Consider the following 18,335-nt stretch of genomic DNA (forward strand, 5'->3'; position numbering starts at 1 on the left):
GGAGCAATGCGAAGCAAATAAAAAGAAATTTTAAATAAACTCATTGAGATATGTACAAAAAATTATAAAAAAGTTAAGAGTAAAATATAAAAATATTGTGTGTTAGAAACATACGATCATATAGAGTTTGGTATATTTTTAACAATCAATGTACACTTAAATAAAAGAAACGATCAAAAAATGGGGTGATCTGGTCGTTATTAAATGCTTTCCAAAACGGTCATCGGCTATCAGAACGTTCTGAAACTTTACAACGATCTAGATTGAACTATCGTCGTTTTTAAAAAATGAAGCTTTTCTGATACATTTTTTGAAATGTATACATACAGTTTTAATCAAAAATTGTGGTATAATTCATACAAAAAGTTTAATTGCTGGGTGAAAAGGTTTTTAGTAAAGTGAAAATTCTTCGCGAAATTAATTTACCACAGTGTAGTTTCCTCTAGGTAATTTGCTTTTGTCCATACCATTTGCAACCAATATTCTTAATGTGCTTGGCACTTTGACATGCTTTTCATCATTTGATATTAATATAATTTTGGAAATATCTAAGTACTTTATTCGGGGCATTGATGCTATTTTCTCAAAAGAAAATCCTTCCATCAAGTCACATCCCCTAAGAGATAGTACTGTTAATTTATTCGAATTTAATATTATTTGTGGAAAACTTTTAAGTGCAGTAAAGGATAAATCCAAAGAATGCAATTCACCAAATCCATTTGGAAATGATGGAATTGATATGATATTATTCATAGATAAAGAAAGGAAATTAAGTTTTGGAAATTTTTCAGGTTCTAAAATGTTGGGCCATTGACAAAATGCATTGTTGCTTAAGTTTAATCCTTCTAATTGACCCCATTTTAATTCATTTGGAAGTGTTGAAATAAAATTATATGATAAGTCAATAGATGTAAGACGTTTTGGAAGAGTATTTAAACTTGAAGGTATTTCAAGTAAGCCACAGCAACGAAGGGAGAGAATTTTTATTTTGCTAAATTTTTGAAATTGTCGAAAAGAAGAATTTCCAGTAAAGTAAACCCCAGAGAAATCAAAGAAAACAATATCTTTTTTCTTTTTTGCGTTAAGGGAAGATAGTTTTGGGTTTTTAATAGGCTTATAAGCTAGACTAAATATTGATTTTGATTCGTTATATACATCTTTTAAGTTTGCAAAATCTTCGTAAAGTTTTTCTTTAGGGTTTTCGATTGTTTTTTCGTCCATGTATTTATGAAGAATTGAGTTATGTTGGCTTGAATATATAAAATGTGCTGGAAAGCTATTTTCTTTAGTATTGTCAAGATCATTTGATTTTTCGTTATACATTTTTGTAAAATTATTTATATTAGAATGAAACGAGGAAATTAAATCTGGGAATTCACTTGTTCCACTCATTTTGTTTGGGAAAAAAAGACGATTAAAAAACCGAATGTAAAGTATTCTAAAAGTTGCAAATATTTGATGTGATATTTGATGTTATAATTTAATAATTTAATGAACATGCGAACATTAAAGAAAACAATAATAAATGTTATTTGTTCTGAGTTTAATACCAAAAGCTTTTCTAAAGAAGCGTTATGGTATCGATTTCATAATCGATATCCATATCAATCTCGGATTGAATTTGAAGAAACATTTCAATCTATCTTACAAACAACAATGCTTTCGATGTCACAAAATGAAAATGGTTCTATAGAATATAATTTGTCACAAAATGTAATCCCAAAATTTAACGAAACTCAAAATAAGCCAAATGAAGAGAGGAAAACACTCCGTGAAATAAACAAAAACGAAATCAATTCTCGTCATTAAAAACTATAAATTATCTATAAACAATATATTTTATTTATACCCAACCGAACTTAGTAAATTGCGCGTTAAAAGCGTTATTTGAGTTTTCTATTAAGAAATCTAACAAAACGAAAGGGAAATAGTCATCACTTTTATCTGTATTTTCATTTGTTTGGATAGCTAGCTTTGAGACTTTGTCCGTCACTATGTGTGTGTAATTTGTTTTAAATTTGTCTGGAATCAAAGCTGTTAAATAAAATCTGATTTTATCCATGTTAATAAACATTGATTCTGCCAAGATATTAAATGCCGAATAAAAAGATCCATTTAACACGAACTTTGGTAACAAATAATTTAATTGATTCGAAAGTGGAATATGTGAAATTATATTTGGGTTATCAAAAAATCCTGGGATACAAAATCTTTGTCGATCATTTAAGAATAACATTGAAGGTGTTAAAGAGACAGAAGTTCCTAATACCATATGTAAATAAGAAAAAGCACCTAAATGAGCCGCAAAATTTTGCCGTTTAAATAAAAAGTCTGTTTTAAAACCGTTACACCCTTTAATAAACCATTTAAACAGTATATCGTTTTCCAAATTTATTTTCCGTTTATTATAAAACGTTTTTGGTGAAAGAATATTTTCGTTGATGTTCTTTTTGAAAGCTTTATCGAAAAGTTTTATAATATTTAAATCTTTATAACTAATAATTTCTTGATAAGAATTAATTAACGGAGAAATTATTAATAATAATTTTGGATGTATTAAAAATGATTGAGGGTAATATAAAAAAAAGTTTTTAGTTGAAGAACTTGGGTGATTTTTTATTAAGGAACTTAATAAATTAATTAAAATGAATTCTTTATAATTTAATGTATAAATTTGTGGTGAAATCAACAAAAAATTTTTAATTTCTCCTTTAAAATTTATATAATTTAAAGTTGCTTCTTTATCACCATTTGCTTCTAAACCAATTCGAATAATATTATATTGATTAACATATAATCTAAACCCTACGAACGAAGAATAATTTGGTAATTTCTTATCCGTCTTAAAAAACGGCGGATTTAGTTTGCAAAATTTCTTTAGTTCTTTATAGTTATGATAATTGGTAATTGTTTCTGGGAACTCTACGTTTTGTTTATTTTGTGTTATACATTGATAAAAATATTTTAATGCAGTAACAACGTCATCTAATTTCTTAATGTCATCATCACATTCATTAACGAAACTAAAAATCGATTCGAATTCTTCAACGTAACGATTTTCTTGTTTATTCTTTAACATATTAATAACCTCAGTAAGAATTTGAGGGTTATGAAAAGAGTTCGAATATTGACAATGTTTTAAACATAATAAAAACATATAAGGACTTGAACCCATTAATGTGATTAAGAATTCATTTGGTAAATATGAACATATACTAAATAATTGTGGGAGCCAACTAATGAACGCGACTTTCGATTCATCTTTTAAGTTCTTTAAGTTAATATTAAAGAGATTCGAAAGTTGTTGTTCTTTACGGATTAATGTTAATAATAATGAGATATATAATGATATGTGTTCTGAATCAGAGAAATTCATTTGTTCGAAAATCTTTTGAAAGATTCGTTCAACGCCATTAATATTATTTGGTAATGATTGTCTAATACATGTGACAACTAATGTTAACCATTGTTGTGTTGTTATGTTTGGCGTTGACATCTTTTGAGTTATGACTTGTAAAGCTTGTTGGAAATCATAAATTTTTAATAAATATTCATACATTAATAATGGATAATTACCTTTAGGTTGTGACTTAAGAAAATTTATTATCGATGGTAATGTATTTATTGTAATATATGGAAATGGTTTCTCATTAAATAAATTGGATGAGATTTTATAATGCAAAAATGAATGTTTAAAATCATGAATCTTATACATAATATTAGATAATGAATTATGATTAATATATAATAATTCTTGAATTTGCTTAACGTCTTCCGGACATTTGTTACGGAAGTCGTTTAAAACCGAAAAACGCCATACAAAATTTGAGGACATGGCGGTTTGGTTGTCAAGTGAATTAAACCAAATTAATTGACTTAATCGAAAAGCATTTTGATTATTACCATGAGAATTATAATATATTTTTAACATTTGTCGTATCTCTTCTTGTATAGCCTTCTTAAAAAACACCGTTAAATATGATTGAGATAAAAAAGAAGTCAAAAATTTTTTTTCATTTTTAAATTGTTTCTCTTGTAAAATCGGTAAAACTATTTGTGGAATTGTTGAGTTTTGAGGTATTATTGTATCACGAATCTTATCGATAGATATAGAAGGTAATGATAAGTTAATAGAAATGTTACGTAATTGTAATAATGAATGCATATATAAATTTAATGGATATTTGTTCATTGATTGTAAATAATATTCTTTTGATGATTTATAATGTGAAAGTAATTGGAATGAAATCGCGTTGTTTAACTTATCGTCAAAATTCGTCTTTAATAAGCCTAATGAATCATCATATAAGTTTAACATTTCTAAATATGTCATGTTTTGATATAACGTTTGATTAGGTAATGGATTTGATTGTGGTAAATAAATCATTGATAAGATTTGTGATAATGAACTGTTTGGAAATAAATAAATGTAATAATTACAAAACGTTGTTAAATTTGAAATAATGTTATTGGATAAATATTCATTGATTTCATTATCACTTAATGTTTTAATAAGAAAATTAAGATTCGTTGGAAATAATAATTTTAAAAATGTCTTTAGATGAAATTCTTCATTAATTTCAAACCAATTAATGTTCCAAATTTCTTTATTAAAATTTTCAGTTTCAGTAATTGCCAAAAATATAAAATTTTGTGATTGAATAAATATATCTTGAAAATCTAAATGATCAAGTGAAATATCATAAATCACTGATAATATGTCGTCATTAATTGGAAACTTAAAGTTTTTTAATTCAGATTTTAAATTTTGCCTTGTTTCTGGTTTAAAGATTTTAATCATTAATTTTAATTTGCTTAAAAGTTTTGTATCACTTTGTGATTCATTTAGCCATTCTGATAATGTCGAAAATGGTGTTGATAATGGTTCAGAAAGTAATTCATTTTTATTTCTAAAATTATCATGAACATTTTGTAAGAGAAATTTGGAGACGTTTAAGTTTGAATTGTTTACAATACTTTTCATAGCGTTTTGATAGAATTCAATTGTATCGCGTTGTAAATCAACCGAAAAGAAAATTGAAGGCAACAAAAGTGTCGGGAATTGAATTTCTTCTGAATCTTTTGAATACAATAAACCGGCGATAACCGCGATCAATTGACAAACGAATTTTGTTTTTGTTTGATTTAATTTTTCATCTTTATTAATTGGTTCGATTAATATTTCATTTAATTTTATTAATAAGGTCTCAGAACAAATACTATTATTAATGTATTTTTCAATTGCTAAAGGTATATTATGAGCAATTGAAGTCATTTCATTTAATTTCGTTAACACTAAAACAGAAGCAGAGATTAACAACTCCAAACATCTCGACGACGCGTTTTCGTCGATAAATTTTCTTAAGTTAATTAAAACGTTTGGTAAAACTAAGATTAATTGTTGTTGATAAATAGTTTGTATTGAGTTACATGACAATATATAACTCGAAACACATAAAATATAATCGATTTGTTCTTTTGATACTTTATTAAACTCCAAATTCATTTGATACATTAAAAACAAATTTCGTGAAGCTCGAATCATAAAAGGGTTTGAATTTAATAACTTTTTTAGACGTAATTCATAATAGTCATCATTTTGATAATTTAAATTACTTATTAAATATTTTGTAACTGCACAAAATCGATTTAACGTTTTAATATCTTTTAAGTCAGTAATTCCGGAATTTATCGAAATCGCTTGAATTTGTGGCGATGTGTTTAATATCACTGAAGTATTTAAGTCTTTTATTATTATATTTTTATGAAGTCCTATTTTACAAGAAGTATAATGTATTAAATACACACCAAATATATTCGGATTACTTGGCGTATTAGGCTGTATTAAGTTATTAAAATTGATTGTAATCGTTTGTTGATTTTCTTCTTTCGAAGTTTTTATTCGATAATTTAAGATTTGATAATAAAATATTTTCGGAACTAAAAATTTATCTGTTAAAAACGTTTCTTGGATTATACCATAAATTTCATTTTGTTTAGTTGAATCAAGTAAATTTACAAACATAATGAAATGCCGTGTAAAATATGAATGATTAAATGATGAAGAAAACTTTGATAAATTTAATAAAAACTCTTTTTTAATGAATTCATAATAATTTGTATTTATATTTATTAAATTTGCATATTTTATTGGTAAAAATATTTGCGTGAAACAGACTAATATTGATGGCATATAAATACCTTTTTTAATTTTAATGAAACTTAATAATTCTTTAGCGATTTCGAATATTGGAAATAATTCGATATTATCGTCGTCACATTCATTAATACATTTAGCTAATGAATAAATCGAATGTTCCATTACAAAACTAAAATCTTTTTGAATGACGTTTTTAAAATATGGTAAAATATATTTTTGGAAATTAGTTATTGAAGATTTAAAACAATAATTTCGAAATTCTTGACAATGTTTATTAGCATAAATATCAGTAAAGAATAAAAACAAATCAATTGACCAATTTAGTTGAAACATTTTCGAAAAACATTGTAACACTATATTAGGATAAAATTCTGCTAAAATATAATAAGGAACTTGAATCGGAAATAAAACAGTTTTCGAATATATTAAAAAATCCATAATATTTGAAATTAATTTTGTTAAATCATATTGTGATTGACCTGATTTTTTAATTTGTTTTATTAATAATAATATTTGTTTTAATAATCGATTAATTTCGATATATGAATTATATTGTGTTATCATTGATTTTAAATTACTTACTACTTCAATTATTACTTCAACATAATTATTAATTTGACGAATTGAATAAAATTTTATTAAAAATCGTAAGATTTTAATATCATAAATACTTAATGTTTTACTTTGAAAAAAGATGCTCATTTCATTAGGTAATGATTGAAATCCATATTTTTTACCTTCTTTTTTAAGTTTATGTAAGAAATAATTTGTAAATTGTCGACATTTATTACTTCGTAAACTAACAAATATATTTTCCCATTGAGTATGTGCGAATTTTGAGTTCTTTAAGAACGGAAATAATTTTGCAATTACTTTAAATATAAAACGTACATTAAAATATGCATAAACTAATTGATTAGTAGTTTGTGAATCTTTTAAAAGTTTTTTTACTTCTTTTATAGGTTGAATTATAACTATACATGATATATAATTATTTAATACTTTTGAAAGCTCCGAAATTATATCGGAAATATCTTCGATATCATTAAATGGTTGAAAAAAGATAAAATTATATGAATTAATTCGAAAGTAAGGATTCGCTTGTAATTTTTTTGGTAATTCTTTTAATGCTCTCATACGAGTTTGTTCAATTGGACTAATTACTCCGAAATTATTTTTTAGAAATCTTAATGAAATGAATGCTATTTTTCTCATATATTTTTGATATACTGTTGAAGATTTAGTAAAAGTATAACGTAAATCATTTAATACTTTTACATCTTCATTAGTAAATCGTCGAGTGTATATATGATTATTAAATATTTTTAATACATTTTCATAATCATATTGTGATGCATGCATTAAACTATTAACTATTCGTACAAACAATGAATTCGTAGGTATATAATCTATTGTATAATCAATGATTTCAACAATAGTATGTGAAAAATTCCGATTATGACATAATATTGTTATATATTCAACAAATTCGGGAATGTTTTCTATTTCATTAATGATGCTTAATATCGATGTACCAAATTGTTGTCTTAATATTAATAAAATATATTGTTGCGGAGGTTTTAATGATTTATATGCATCATCAATTAATGAAACATTTTTTGAGACAATAAATTTCGTCATTTCAATGATATTTTGATTCGAAAATGCATCCCAAAAATTTAATGTTGAAATAAAATTCAGAAAACAATCATAAAAAATTAATACTTTTTCATCATTTAAATTCTTTTCTAGTTTAAATGAGTTAAATATTGATTCAATTGATATAATTTTATCTTCATAATTAATATAATGATGATATTTATCATCGTCTTTATTTATTAATGAATGTTTCACAAATAAATCAGGAATTTTAGTCAAGAAAATTTGCATACAATAAATATCTTTAGATAAAGCATTAATTAGACGTGATTGAAGATTTTCTCTAATTTTACTTAAACTTTGAAAAAAAAATTGAGATTGAAGTGAAGCTATTTCCGAAAGAATTTGCGTTGCATTATTTCGATGTTTTTCAGACTCAATTGAATGCAAAAAAAGATATATCCAATTATCTAATGGTTCTTGTTGAGTATAACATAAAGGAAAAAGATATAAAGATAATAATGAAACAGATAATTCAAGTTGTGGATCATCGACTAAATATCTTAAAATAGAAATCATTGATATATGTTGTTGTTTAATTTTATCAATAAAATAAGTTAAACGTTGTAAATTCTTAAATAAAGAATGAAAAATTGGAATTAAAATATATTCGATTAAATAACTTTGCTTTTTATCTAATATTAATAACATTATCTTTAAAAGATAATCTTGAATTTCTTTATCATGATGAGAATTAGGATCAATATATTTTTTCAATCCATTTTGAAACACTAATACAGTTAATTTAGCTAAAGGAATATTTTTATTATCTATGAAAAACATATCAAAATATTTAGTTATAGTACTTAAAAAATAAATATGATAAGGAACATTATCATGTAAATTCTTTAACATCATTTGATGAAATAATAAATGATATAAATGATATGGTTTAGTCGGAATCATAATATTTAAATGGAGTGAAAACAAATAATTTAATAATTGTGGTGTTAATTGTGAAAATATTATACCAAAATATTTAATGATTTCATTAACCTTCTCTTTTAATATCGAAAAACTCATTTGTTGTCTAATAAAATTACTAAATGTTTGATCAGGTGCATTTGGATTACCAGCAGTTGATACTATACCTAAGAACCAAGAAAAATATTTTAATAATCTAACAAACAATTCGATCTTATTCGAGAATGAATTCCCTTCTATATATAATTGTTTATCAGGGAATAATGTACAATTTATAATGTTAATAATACATATGTTACAATCAAGCCAATATTCTGCTTCGAAAGGTTTATTTTTACTTGTTAAATCAACAGATTCAAATTCATCTTTTAACATTTCATATGATGTTACAGCTTGTTCAAATAAATCATGTTGTAAATGTGGGTTTTGTTCAAATGAAGTTTTAGTGATATAACTTTTAAATAAATCTAAACTACTTCGTAAAAAACTAATTTGTCCTTTTAATCCACCAAAAAAATACCATAATAAATATACAGTTCGACTAAATAAATTCATGTTCGATTGTTGTGATAATATTATCTTTTTAAATGTGTGGAAATAATATGAACTTCTTCGACTTTCTAAATATGGATGATATTTAAGTGTTGGAAATATAGTCGAAAGAATTTTAAATAATATGTTTTTAAGTGATTCATTGTGTTTAGGAATATCTAAGTCATATATAACACACATACATACATAAAGATTTTGCGCTATATGGATATATTTAATATCAATGGGTAATATATCATTCATACGAAAAATTAAATTAAACGATTCATCACTAACATTACGAGAATATTCAATTAACTGATATGAAAGTTTAAGTGATTTAGTAACAATCAAATGTAATGTCTTAAAAAAATCAGGATTATTAATGCATAGAAGACCATTATGTGCAACCTTGATGACTTTATCTAAGACTAATATAACTTCATTTGATTTAAGGGATTTAGTCTTGATAAAGGACCGATATGAATTAATGATGATGAAAAATAATTTAATATCTATGGTTAAAACTGATTGTATTGACTCATCTAGAAAGTCATGAATTTGTTTGAATAATTCTAATATCATTTGTTCTGAACAATCTGGATATGAAATAAAATGATCAATTAAAAATAGAAATGTTTTACGACGAACGGATATATTTGAAGACCTTAAAAATGGTAAAACTAAAGTTTCAATTAAATAAGATGTTGACTGGGAAAATAAAAAAGGCCGTATTAATCGAAGTGAATGAAGAATACGACATATATAATAGTATCTTTTTTTTGAATCTTCACCAAAAGAATTTTGATTTAATTTATTCAGATTTGTTGTAAAAAAATTTGTTAATGTAGGAAATGATTCATTAACCTCATCATCAAGTGCATAAATTAGAAAGTCATCAACAGAATCAAGTACAGAGTCAGATAATTCTGGTAAAATTCCTGTTTTGAAATAAGAGTAAAATTGGAGCTGTTGGTGGCTCATTAAATCGGTTAGGGGCACCCTGAAACATCACAGCTCAAATTGGAAGGGGTCCGGCCATTTTGACATGGTTTCTTTGTGTAATACTTTTATCACCCATTTAAAATTGTATGGTTTAACGCTCATAATTCATTGAAAACTACAAACAACTTGTTTATAAACTTTATTTCCTAATTACGCGTTTACAGTTTCAAAGAGATAAAATGCTTTATAATGGAACTAAATCAAGAAATTTCGAAGGAACAGAGGATAGACTTCATTTTTTATTTAAAAATAATGAATTTAATTTTTTATCAAAAGAAAAAATGCATCTATTATGATGCTAATGTCTCACTTCCGATGCTTTTTATCGATTTTGGCTTTTTTATGTTGTTTTTCCTTTTTTGATAATTTATCAATGTATCCTTTAGAACGCTCAACCTTTTTGTTTTTTTTGGCTCGGGTTTTTTGACTAATCTCTGTTTTTTTCTTTTTCGCTTGGATTTCTTTTAATAGTATATCTGTTGGAATATTTATAGCTTTCTTTTGATTTGGATCAGGTATTACTTGTTCATTATGTTGTACCCCTGGAATTTCAGACAAGGCTGCATCCAACTCACTGAAATCATAAGCACTGCTGATTTGTTGATTATTTCCTTGCATTTTAGAATCGACCTTGGAAAGAAGCCGTTTATTTTAACTTTTTAAATACTGATTCAGTCTTATTCAATAAAAAGTGGCAACTCTTTCAACGTGCTATTTTTAAAAATAAATTCCAGAGTGAATGGGAAACATTCTTACACTAAACAAGCACTGTTGGCTGTTAAAATATGAATGTGTTTATAACGCTCAAAAAATTCTCTTGATTTTTCTATTTTAATAATTATTCACTTCATGAACTTCATGTTTAAAATTTGTTGTAGATATCCCCAAGAATTCTTGATGAATTCATTCTAAAAATTCTACAGCGTTTATTTGATTGTACCAAATATAGCTTAAGCTGTTCTTACTGAAGTATAAAATTTTTATGGGATAGAAAACAGAATTAATAATGATTTATGAAAATTAAGACGGTACTTAATTCCTTTGATATATAAAAGCACTTAAAAATTTTTTTAGATTTCAACATTCAAAATTTAAATTCTTCTTTATCAATAATAAGATTGGTGGAACAATATATCTTTTATAAACATTCGTCTTTAAAATAGTTATTTAAGAATTTTACCAAATGTTAGCTTGTGCAAAATTTTTAAAACAAGGTTAAATAAAACTATAAACTATTCAAAAAATAAATTTTGCCTATAAAGAGAAAACGTTCCTGTATCACAATCGTATTTGTATTTTATAATGTTAATCTTATAATTAGAAAAACAAACCAAGAGCCAAAATCGATTTAAAAGTGGTAGTTCACAGTAAATATGATCTTTCTCGCAAATCCTGTTTTTGGTTAATCTTGCTCTTATTGAAAAAGTTGGTGTCAATTTGGTCAAACGTGTTTTCATATGACGTTATTTTTGGGAAGTTTACACCGCGATAAATTTTGTGAGTTATGTTAACCACATTGAAAATTCATCAGAAATTTTGAATCAGATGATTGGGTTATAAACTTTCATAGATTTTGACTTTTAAATTTTCGTATTTATTCACATTGTCTGCGCTGTTTACGATTTGGTTAATATCATTACATGAGAAATCTTGATATAATTCCTTATGATCATCAATTTGTTATTGGTAAAACTGCTCCAGGGTTTAAAAGCCAGCTTATGGACGTGAGGTCATCGGGTGGGATAACACGATCTTGATGGTTAAGATCTGAATAGGTATTATTGAAGTTTTGTTCTTGTTGTATCTGCCCAAATCTCATTGCGTTTTGTTCTCCTTTCATCTGGAAACACAAACCATCTTTCCCTGTCATTTTGTCCAAATTTCTTCTTGGTTGTCTTTTCATTTTTACCATCAATTTTGCTTTTTCATCTAGAGGATAGACCATTGATTCTTTTCCTTGGTCATCTAATATGATAATTCTGCTCCATCGCGAAGGCCATTGGTTGATGAACTCCATTCGTCAATATCAAAAAATAAAAATTGCTTTAAAAACACTGTTTTCACAACCGTCATGATCAGAAAAATTGAAAACTATTTTCAATACTCCACTGAAATATGCTCAAAAGAATATTGAGCCAAGTCAAGATTATCGGAAAAAAAGTCAAAGAATTTTTTCACCATTTACAACGCAAAATCTTCATAATTTTAATGTATTTGCATGATTAAATGATTGTTTTAATCAATGTGGATATATTTCTTTCGTTAAAGCTCTAAAAATAGGCAAAATAATCTCATTTTTTTTCTGATTTCAAAAAAAAAATTGTTTTTTCTTATCTGATTTTCGATAATTAAAATTTAATTTCTAATAAAATTGAGTTATTTTATTCTTTAAAATAGAATATTTTTTGATGTCGTTTGACATCGCAAATTTGCGATGATCATCGGTTACATGAAATTGAGAACATTATCGTCATTTGAGTTGTCAAATTGACAGGAGTAACGTAACTTTAGAATTATCGCTATTTTTTCCTAAAAGCTTGCTGTTATGTAATTCATCCTTTATACCATTTAATTAATTCTCGTAACTAAGTTCGCATAAAATAAGAAAATTTCAATATATCAAATCATTTTCAAGAAGATTTACTATATATCCAAAAAAACATTTGATATTTATTTAATAAATCACATGTTGTACAATAACACATATCCATGCATCCCGCAAATAATGTTATAATTTCTTTTCAACATTGATTTTATAAAATATAAAATTTCTTTTTTCGAATTGATCTGTTTAAGTATTTAAAATAAAAAAGCACTAAAAAGAAATTATTAATTTTTGTCTATTGTTTGTATCACTTGAGTTTGAGAATAAGAATCTTTTGTCTAGTTTTTACATCACATGTCTCTATGGTTGAATGGAAGAAAACGAATTCAACTTCAGGAAGATTGGTGTTGTAATGACTGGTATTGGAGTCACATCTTATTTTTTATCAATGTTAATTCATTTTAATCGAACTTTCTTACTTTTTTCAAATTTATTATTTTTTGGTGGAATCTTAATGATTTTAAGACCAGAAAAATCAGCGCATCTCTTTCTCTCCAAAAAGAGAATTCCAGCAACTGTTTGCTTAGTCGTTGGTTTCATTTTAATATGTTTTAATCGTGGTTTTTTCGGGTGTTTATCTCAATTAATTGGCGGGTTTATTTTATTTGGTGGGTTTATTCCATATGTTTTATCTAGTTTCAAGAAAATTCCAATAATTGGAGATCTCCTAAAAAAGATAACCATTCCAGATTTTATCTATCAAATGAACGAAGAAAAGCTTCCATAGGTTTCATTGACGTTGACACGAACGATTTCAACAACAATTTTTCTTTTTTGTAAAAATCACCATCAAAAACATTTTTTTCTGTATATATTTACTAAGCGCCTTTGGATTTTACCCAAAAAACATTTGTTAGACAGATATTTCCTCTTCGAACTCAGAAACATTTTTCCTCAGACGATAGAAATAAACTTGTCGATATTTCAGGATCTTTGTTCGTACACTTGTTGAAAACCTTTTTCTTTCATTCTTTGTAACACTTCTGGCGATCCGATGTGTTGTGGTAAGTTACCGTCTGCGTTATACCATTTATTTGGGTTTGCTGAATAATTCACCAACAATTCTATGATTGTCAAATCGTTTTTCTTCACGGCCAAAAACAATGGCGTGTTTTTCTCTTCGTCATTGTTCGGAGCATTCACTAAAACTCCAGCTTTCAGAAGTATTGTAATGAATTCGACGTTTCTCATTTCGACTGCCAAGTATAGACAAGACTGGTTATTTTCATTTTGGAGATCTAAGTCACAACGTGGGTCAGATACTAATCTTTGGAATATGTTTACGTTGTTATATTGTAAACATCGGCAAAGAGGTGTTTCGTTTTTATCATTTCGAATGTTTAAGTCCAAATTCGGTAATGATAACAATGCATTAAATAGTTCTAAATTAAAGTCTTTAGTCTTAGAACTGATATCGAAATAGAAATGAACTGCATGTGGATATTTGTCACTATATAAATTAGGGTCAAATTCCGGACATCGTTGTGATAATAAATATAATTGTTCAATCGCTTTCTTCTTGATTAAGACGTGTATTAGATATGAGCCATTGATGGACTTACTATTTAAGGAATATGATGGACAATATTTTAAGAGCTTGTTAAATAACTCAAAGTTTTTGGTCTCTAAACAATAAACTAGTGATTGCATATGGGAATTCTTGAAATTACGTATAAGAAAAATGGTCTTCTCTGTAAGCTTATGATCAACTGCTTCACAAAATGGAGTCTCTAAATTGTTGTCTGGAAAATATGGATCAATCCCTTTTTCAAATAACATTTGTGTGGAATTAAACGTTGGACTTCGAATTGAATAGAAAAGTGCCGTACGCTTATCGTCGTCGGTTTCATTGATATCGTAGCGGTTAATGATCGACTGTAATATTTCTAAATTGTCAATAAACATCGCCGAAAAGTGTAAAAATGGGGTGCCCTCAATTTTATAACTTGTAATTAACGAACCGAAATTTTTCAATTGCCAATTAAATAATGTTAAGCTGTTGTTAGTAATGGCCTTATTAAAATCAGTAATTCCTAACAATATAAAGAAACGAAATTGATCAAATTTAATTGGATTTGTTGCCAGTTCAATACACATCGAATACATAATTTGTGATTGTAATTCTTCGAAATTTTCAAATTTATTATCAATGGATAAATATTCGCCAATCGTTGATAACAAATATTTGTTTTTCATGCATTCAAATGATTGATCGTTAAACATCCAATTCTTCAATTTCATTGGTGTATATAATGGCATCAAAATTTGGAACTTAATGAGCCTATTGTAAATATCATCGATGAAATGCGCAAACTTAAAGAATGGATATGATATTGACCACTTATCTTGACCAGCTTCAATGTCAGCATTAATATGTTTGCCAATAGGTTCAATGTTTGGAAATGTGATTGAAATATGTAGGTCGGGGATTTGTGGCTGTATGATTGGTTGATTTGTTTCATTTTGACAGATCTCCAACATGAGCCAAAAATCATATAAAGCTTCAACAGGCCCAAAATCAATGGTGAAATAGCCTTGTGGTGTTGATAAGATTCCAATTGACTTCCCTGGCTCGACTTGTGTAAACTTTACGCATTGAATTGGTGCACCATATAATAATGGAGTCTTGTTACCACAAATAAAATTATAAGTCTCAGGGAGGACTTCATGTGAATCAGTTTTCTTTGGAGTAAAGTTAAATAAATGGATAAATGATCTTGTTAAGATTATGGTATAACTTTGTCCTTGTAAATTTACGAAATGTGAATAGACAATATACCCGAAAAACATCTTGTTTTGAGGATTTGTTTGTTGTCTAAACGCATTTAATGCATTATGAAAACGATCAACGATATCACACGGTAAACGGCTCCATTTGCCAAGACAAATTGCTATCAAAAATTCAATCAAACTGTTTTTATCGGTGATATCGTCGTTTACAGGTGTGTAATCGGTTATAATTTGACGATCGATTTGATGCCATTGGTAATTGGTTCGCTTATCAATAAGCAAGAAACGAGACAAATAATTAATAAAGGGATATGGTAAAGTTCGGTAAATTGCATCTTTAAGTGATTCAATAACATAAACGTCAAGTGGTAATTCATTTCGATCAAAAAATAAACGGAGTTCTTCAAGAATGGAACTGATGTATTTGGATGGAGGAACTGAAGAAATTCGTTGAAGAAGTGATGCTGAAAATTCCTTCATTTTATTGGAAGGATCATCTAAATGAAGTGTTGAAAAAACTGTTGGTGTTGGACCTGGAGTGTATGATATATCATATTTAAATTCTCCATGAGGATTATAACAAGTTCCATCAGAATTGAAAAATAATTCAAGAATATCAACAATCTTAGTAAACGGAAAGATTATCGTGTTATTAGAATCATCTGAATAACGAAGAATGACGGATTCAAAAGGTAAATTTAAAACTGAAGATAAATAAAAAAATTGAGTTTCCCATGTTTGATCGCCAATGTAACGCTTAATAGCACTAACAATGTTGTCTCCATCTGGGACAAATGGAATTTGAGCAATAATTGGGCCTAATTGGTCATGAAGATGTTGGAATTTAATTGTAATGCGTTGATAAAGTTCTGAACCACCATCAACCAATGTTATACATGATTTATCTTGAACAGTTTCTTCAGCAAGTGACCCATCATCATTAGTTTTGACTTTTAACTCATATTTTAATTGTGGAAAGAGTTGAAGTGGTATAACTTTGGGAGGTAAATGAAATGTGAATGTGCTATCAATGTACACTACGCCTTTTATCAAGCTTGCATTTTCAAAAATCAAACGATCTTTAAATGTATCCAAAAAATTATCAGCTGTGTCGTTCGAAAATGGATTCCAGATGTTTTTGCTATAATGTTGGAGATCACTACTTGTTAAATAGAAAAAGTAAGATTTTTGTTTTTTGCTTGACATCTTGGCGATTTGAGAAACTGTATTTGAATTGGTTATTGCCAAATTCACAAAGCTCTGAATATTTTTTTATTTGAGAATAAAATAATGGCAAAAAATTATTCATCTCAAACTTTGAGGAGTACCCCGGTTAACTGTCTGTGAGGGTAAAAAACATCCTGCAAATTATCTCAGTAGTAACACAGCTCTTCCATAATTTACTTTAGGTAGAATATAAAATCTTAGACTCAGAGGAATAAAAATATTGAATTTATAACATAATCATAAAAAAATTTTTAATATATAAATGTGATAAATGTTTCTTCATAATCTAATTAATGTTTTTTATATTTTTTTGCTACTTAGGAATTTTTTGTATTTTGATAGAAGAAAAAAAGAAAATAAAGGTTAAATTACAAAAAATCGTTTTATTTAATATATTCACAGTAAATTTGTAATTTGATAGCCCGGGATAACATCTGGCAATACGTATGAAGCAAAAAAGTTGGTGCTATGTTCCCATTCGTCGATATCTTTTATTTCAGGTGCTACCACGTCTTTTCTCACAATTTTTTTGAGTGAGGTCTGGTTGAATTTGAGTCTTTGGAATTCCGACACTTTTTTCATAACCAGAAACAGCCATTCGCCCGTTAAGCATGGGTTAAGGTGCCCCGAAATTTTTATCGTTTTATTGTAAATTTTCTTAGCATTTGTCACAATGAAATTAACATCCCTTAAAAAACTCCAAGTGCATTCGGGAATCTCATCATAATACTTCTGGAAATCTGGAAATGGCACACTCTCTTCAATTACACATTTCTTTGCTAAAAGAAAATCCATTGCATCAAACAAAAAATCTTGAATGATATTCCAAACTCCGATTTGCATACAGTTCAACAAGCATAAGGATTTTGTTTGCTTAAGATAAAATTTAAGATTTGACGGAAATTTAAGTTTGGTCGTAATTTCATTTCTTAGAACTTTAACAAACTCTGTTATTATAACGTGAAGTGTTGTTGGTATGATTGCTATAACACCACTAAGCTCATTGGAAAAATATTTCTTGAAATATGCATACAAAAACATGTTGGCCGATAGCAGGTAAACTATCCAATCTTTTGTCACTTTTTTGTTGAGTGTTATTTCGCAAAACATCGAAAATACTTCAACTAATGGATCTTCTATTTCTTTAATCGGATGGCCAAGCGCTATATACTTCTCAATGAACTTTACGATATAAATAGATACAAGTGGTACTTTATCTGTGGTTTCCTTGAGAATCGTGTGATCTTGGATAATTCTAAGATCATTGGTGATAAAAGAAGGCTCTAATGTCATAAGCTGCATCCCAACTTCCCGAATTAATGTTGATATATTTGATGAAAGCCGAACTTTGGACTCCAAGATCGTAAGGGACGCTTGGAGTTCTGTGCTTTGTTGAGGATTTTTTGTGTTTAATGTTGTTATGTATTTTGGAATAAGGTTGGGATGATAAAATTCTGAATTGGCTGTTTGAGGATCAACAAAAACAGGAATTTT

General features: G+C 27.1%; 1 protein-coding gene across 1 annotated transcript; it reads right to left on the reverse strand.

Annotated features, from left to right (window-relative positions):
• Positions 1-13,808: 13,808 nt before the first annotated feature.
• On the reverse strand, positions 13,809-16,820 carry GO595_005237 (serine/threonine-protein phosphatase 6 regulatory ankyrin repeat subunit A-like; the record flags this gene model as incomplete). Its single annotated transcript, XM_067918458.1, has 1 exon — positions 13,809-16,820. One exon carries the CDS (start codon positions 16,818-16,820, stop codon positions 13,809-13,811), a length of 3,012 nt encoding a protein of 1,003 aa, XP_067774593.1.
• Positions 16,821-18,335: the final 1,515 nt, after the last annotated feature.

Source organism: Histomonas meleagridis, assembly GCF_020186115.1.
Source record: "Histomonas meleagridis strain 2922-C6/04-10x chromosome Unknown contig_320, whole genome shotgun sequence".
Lineage (NCBI taxonomy): Eukaryota > Parabasalia > Tritrichomonadida > Dientamoebidae > Histomonas > Histomonas meleagridis.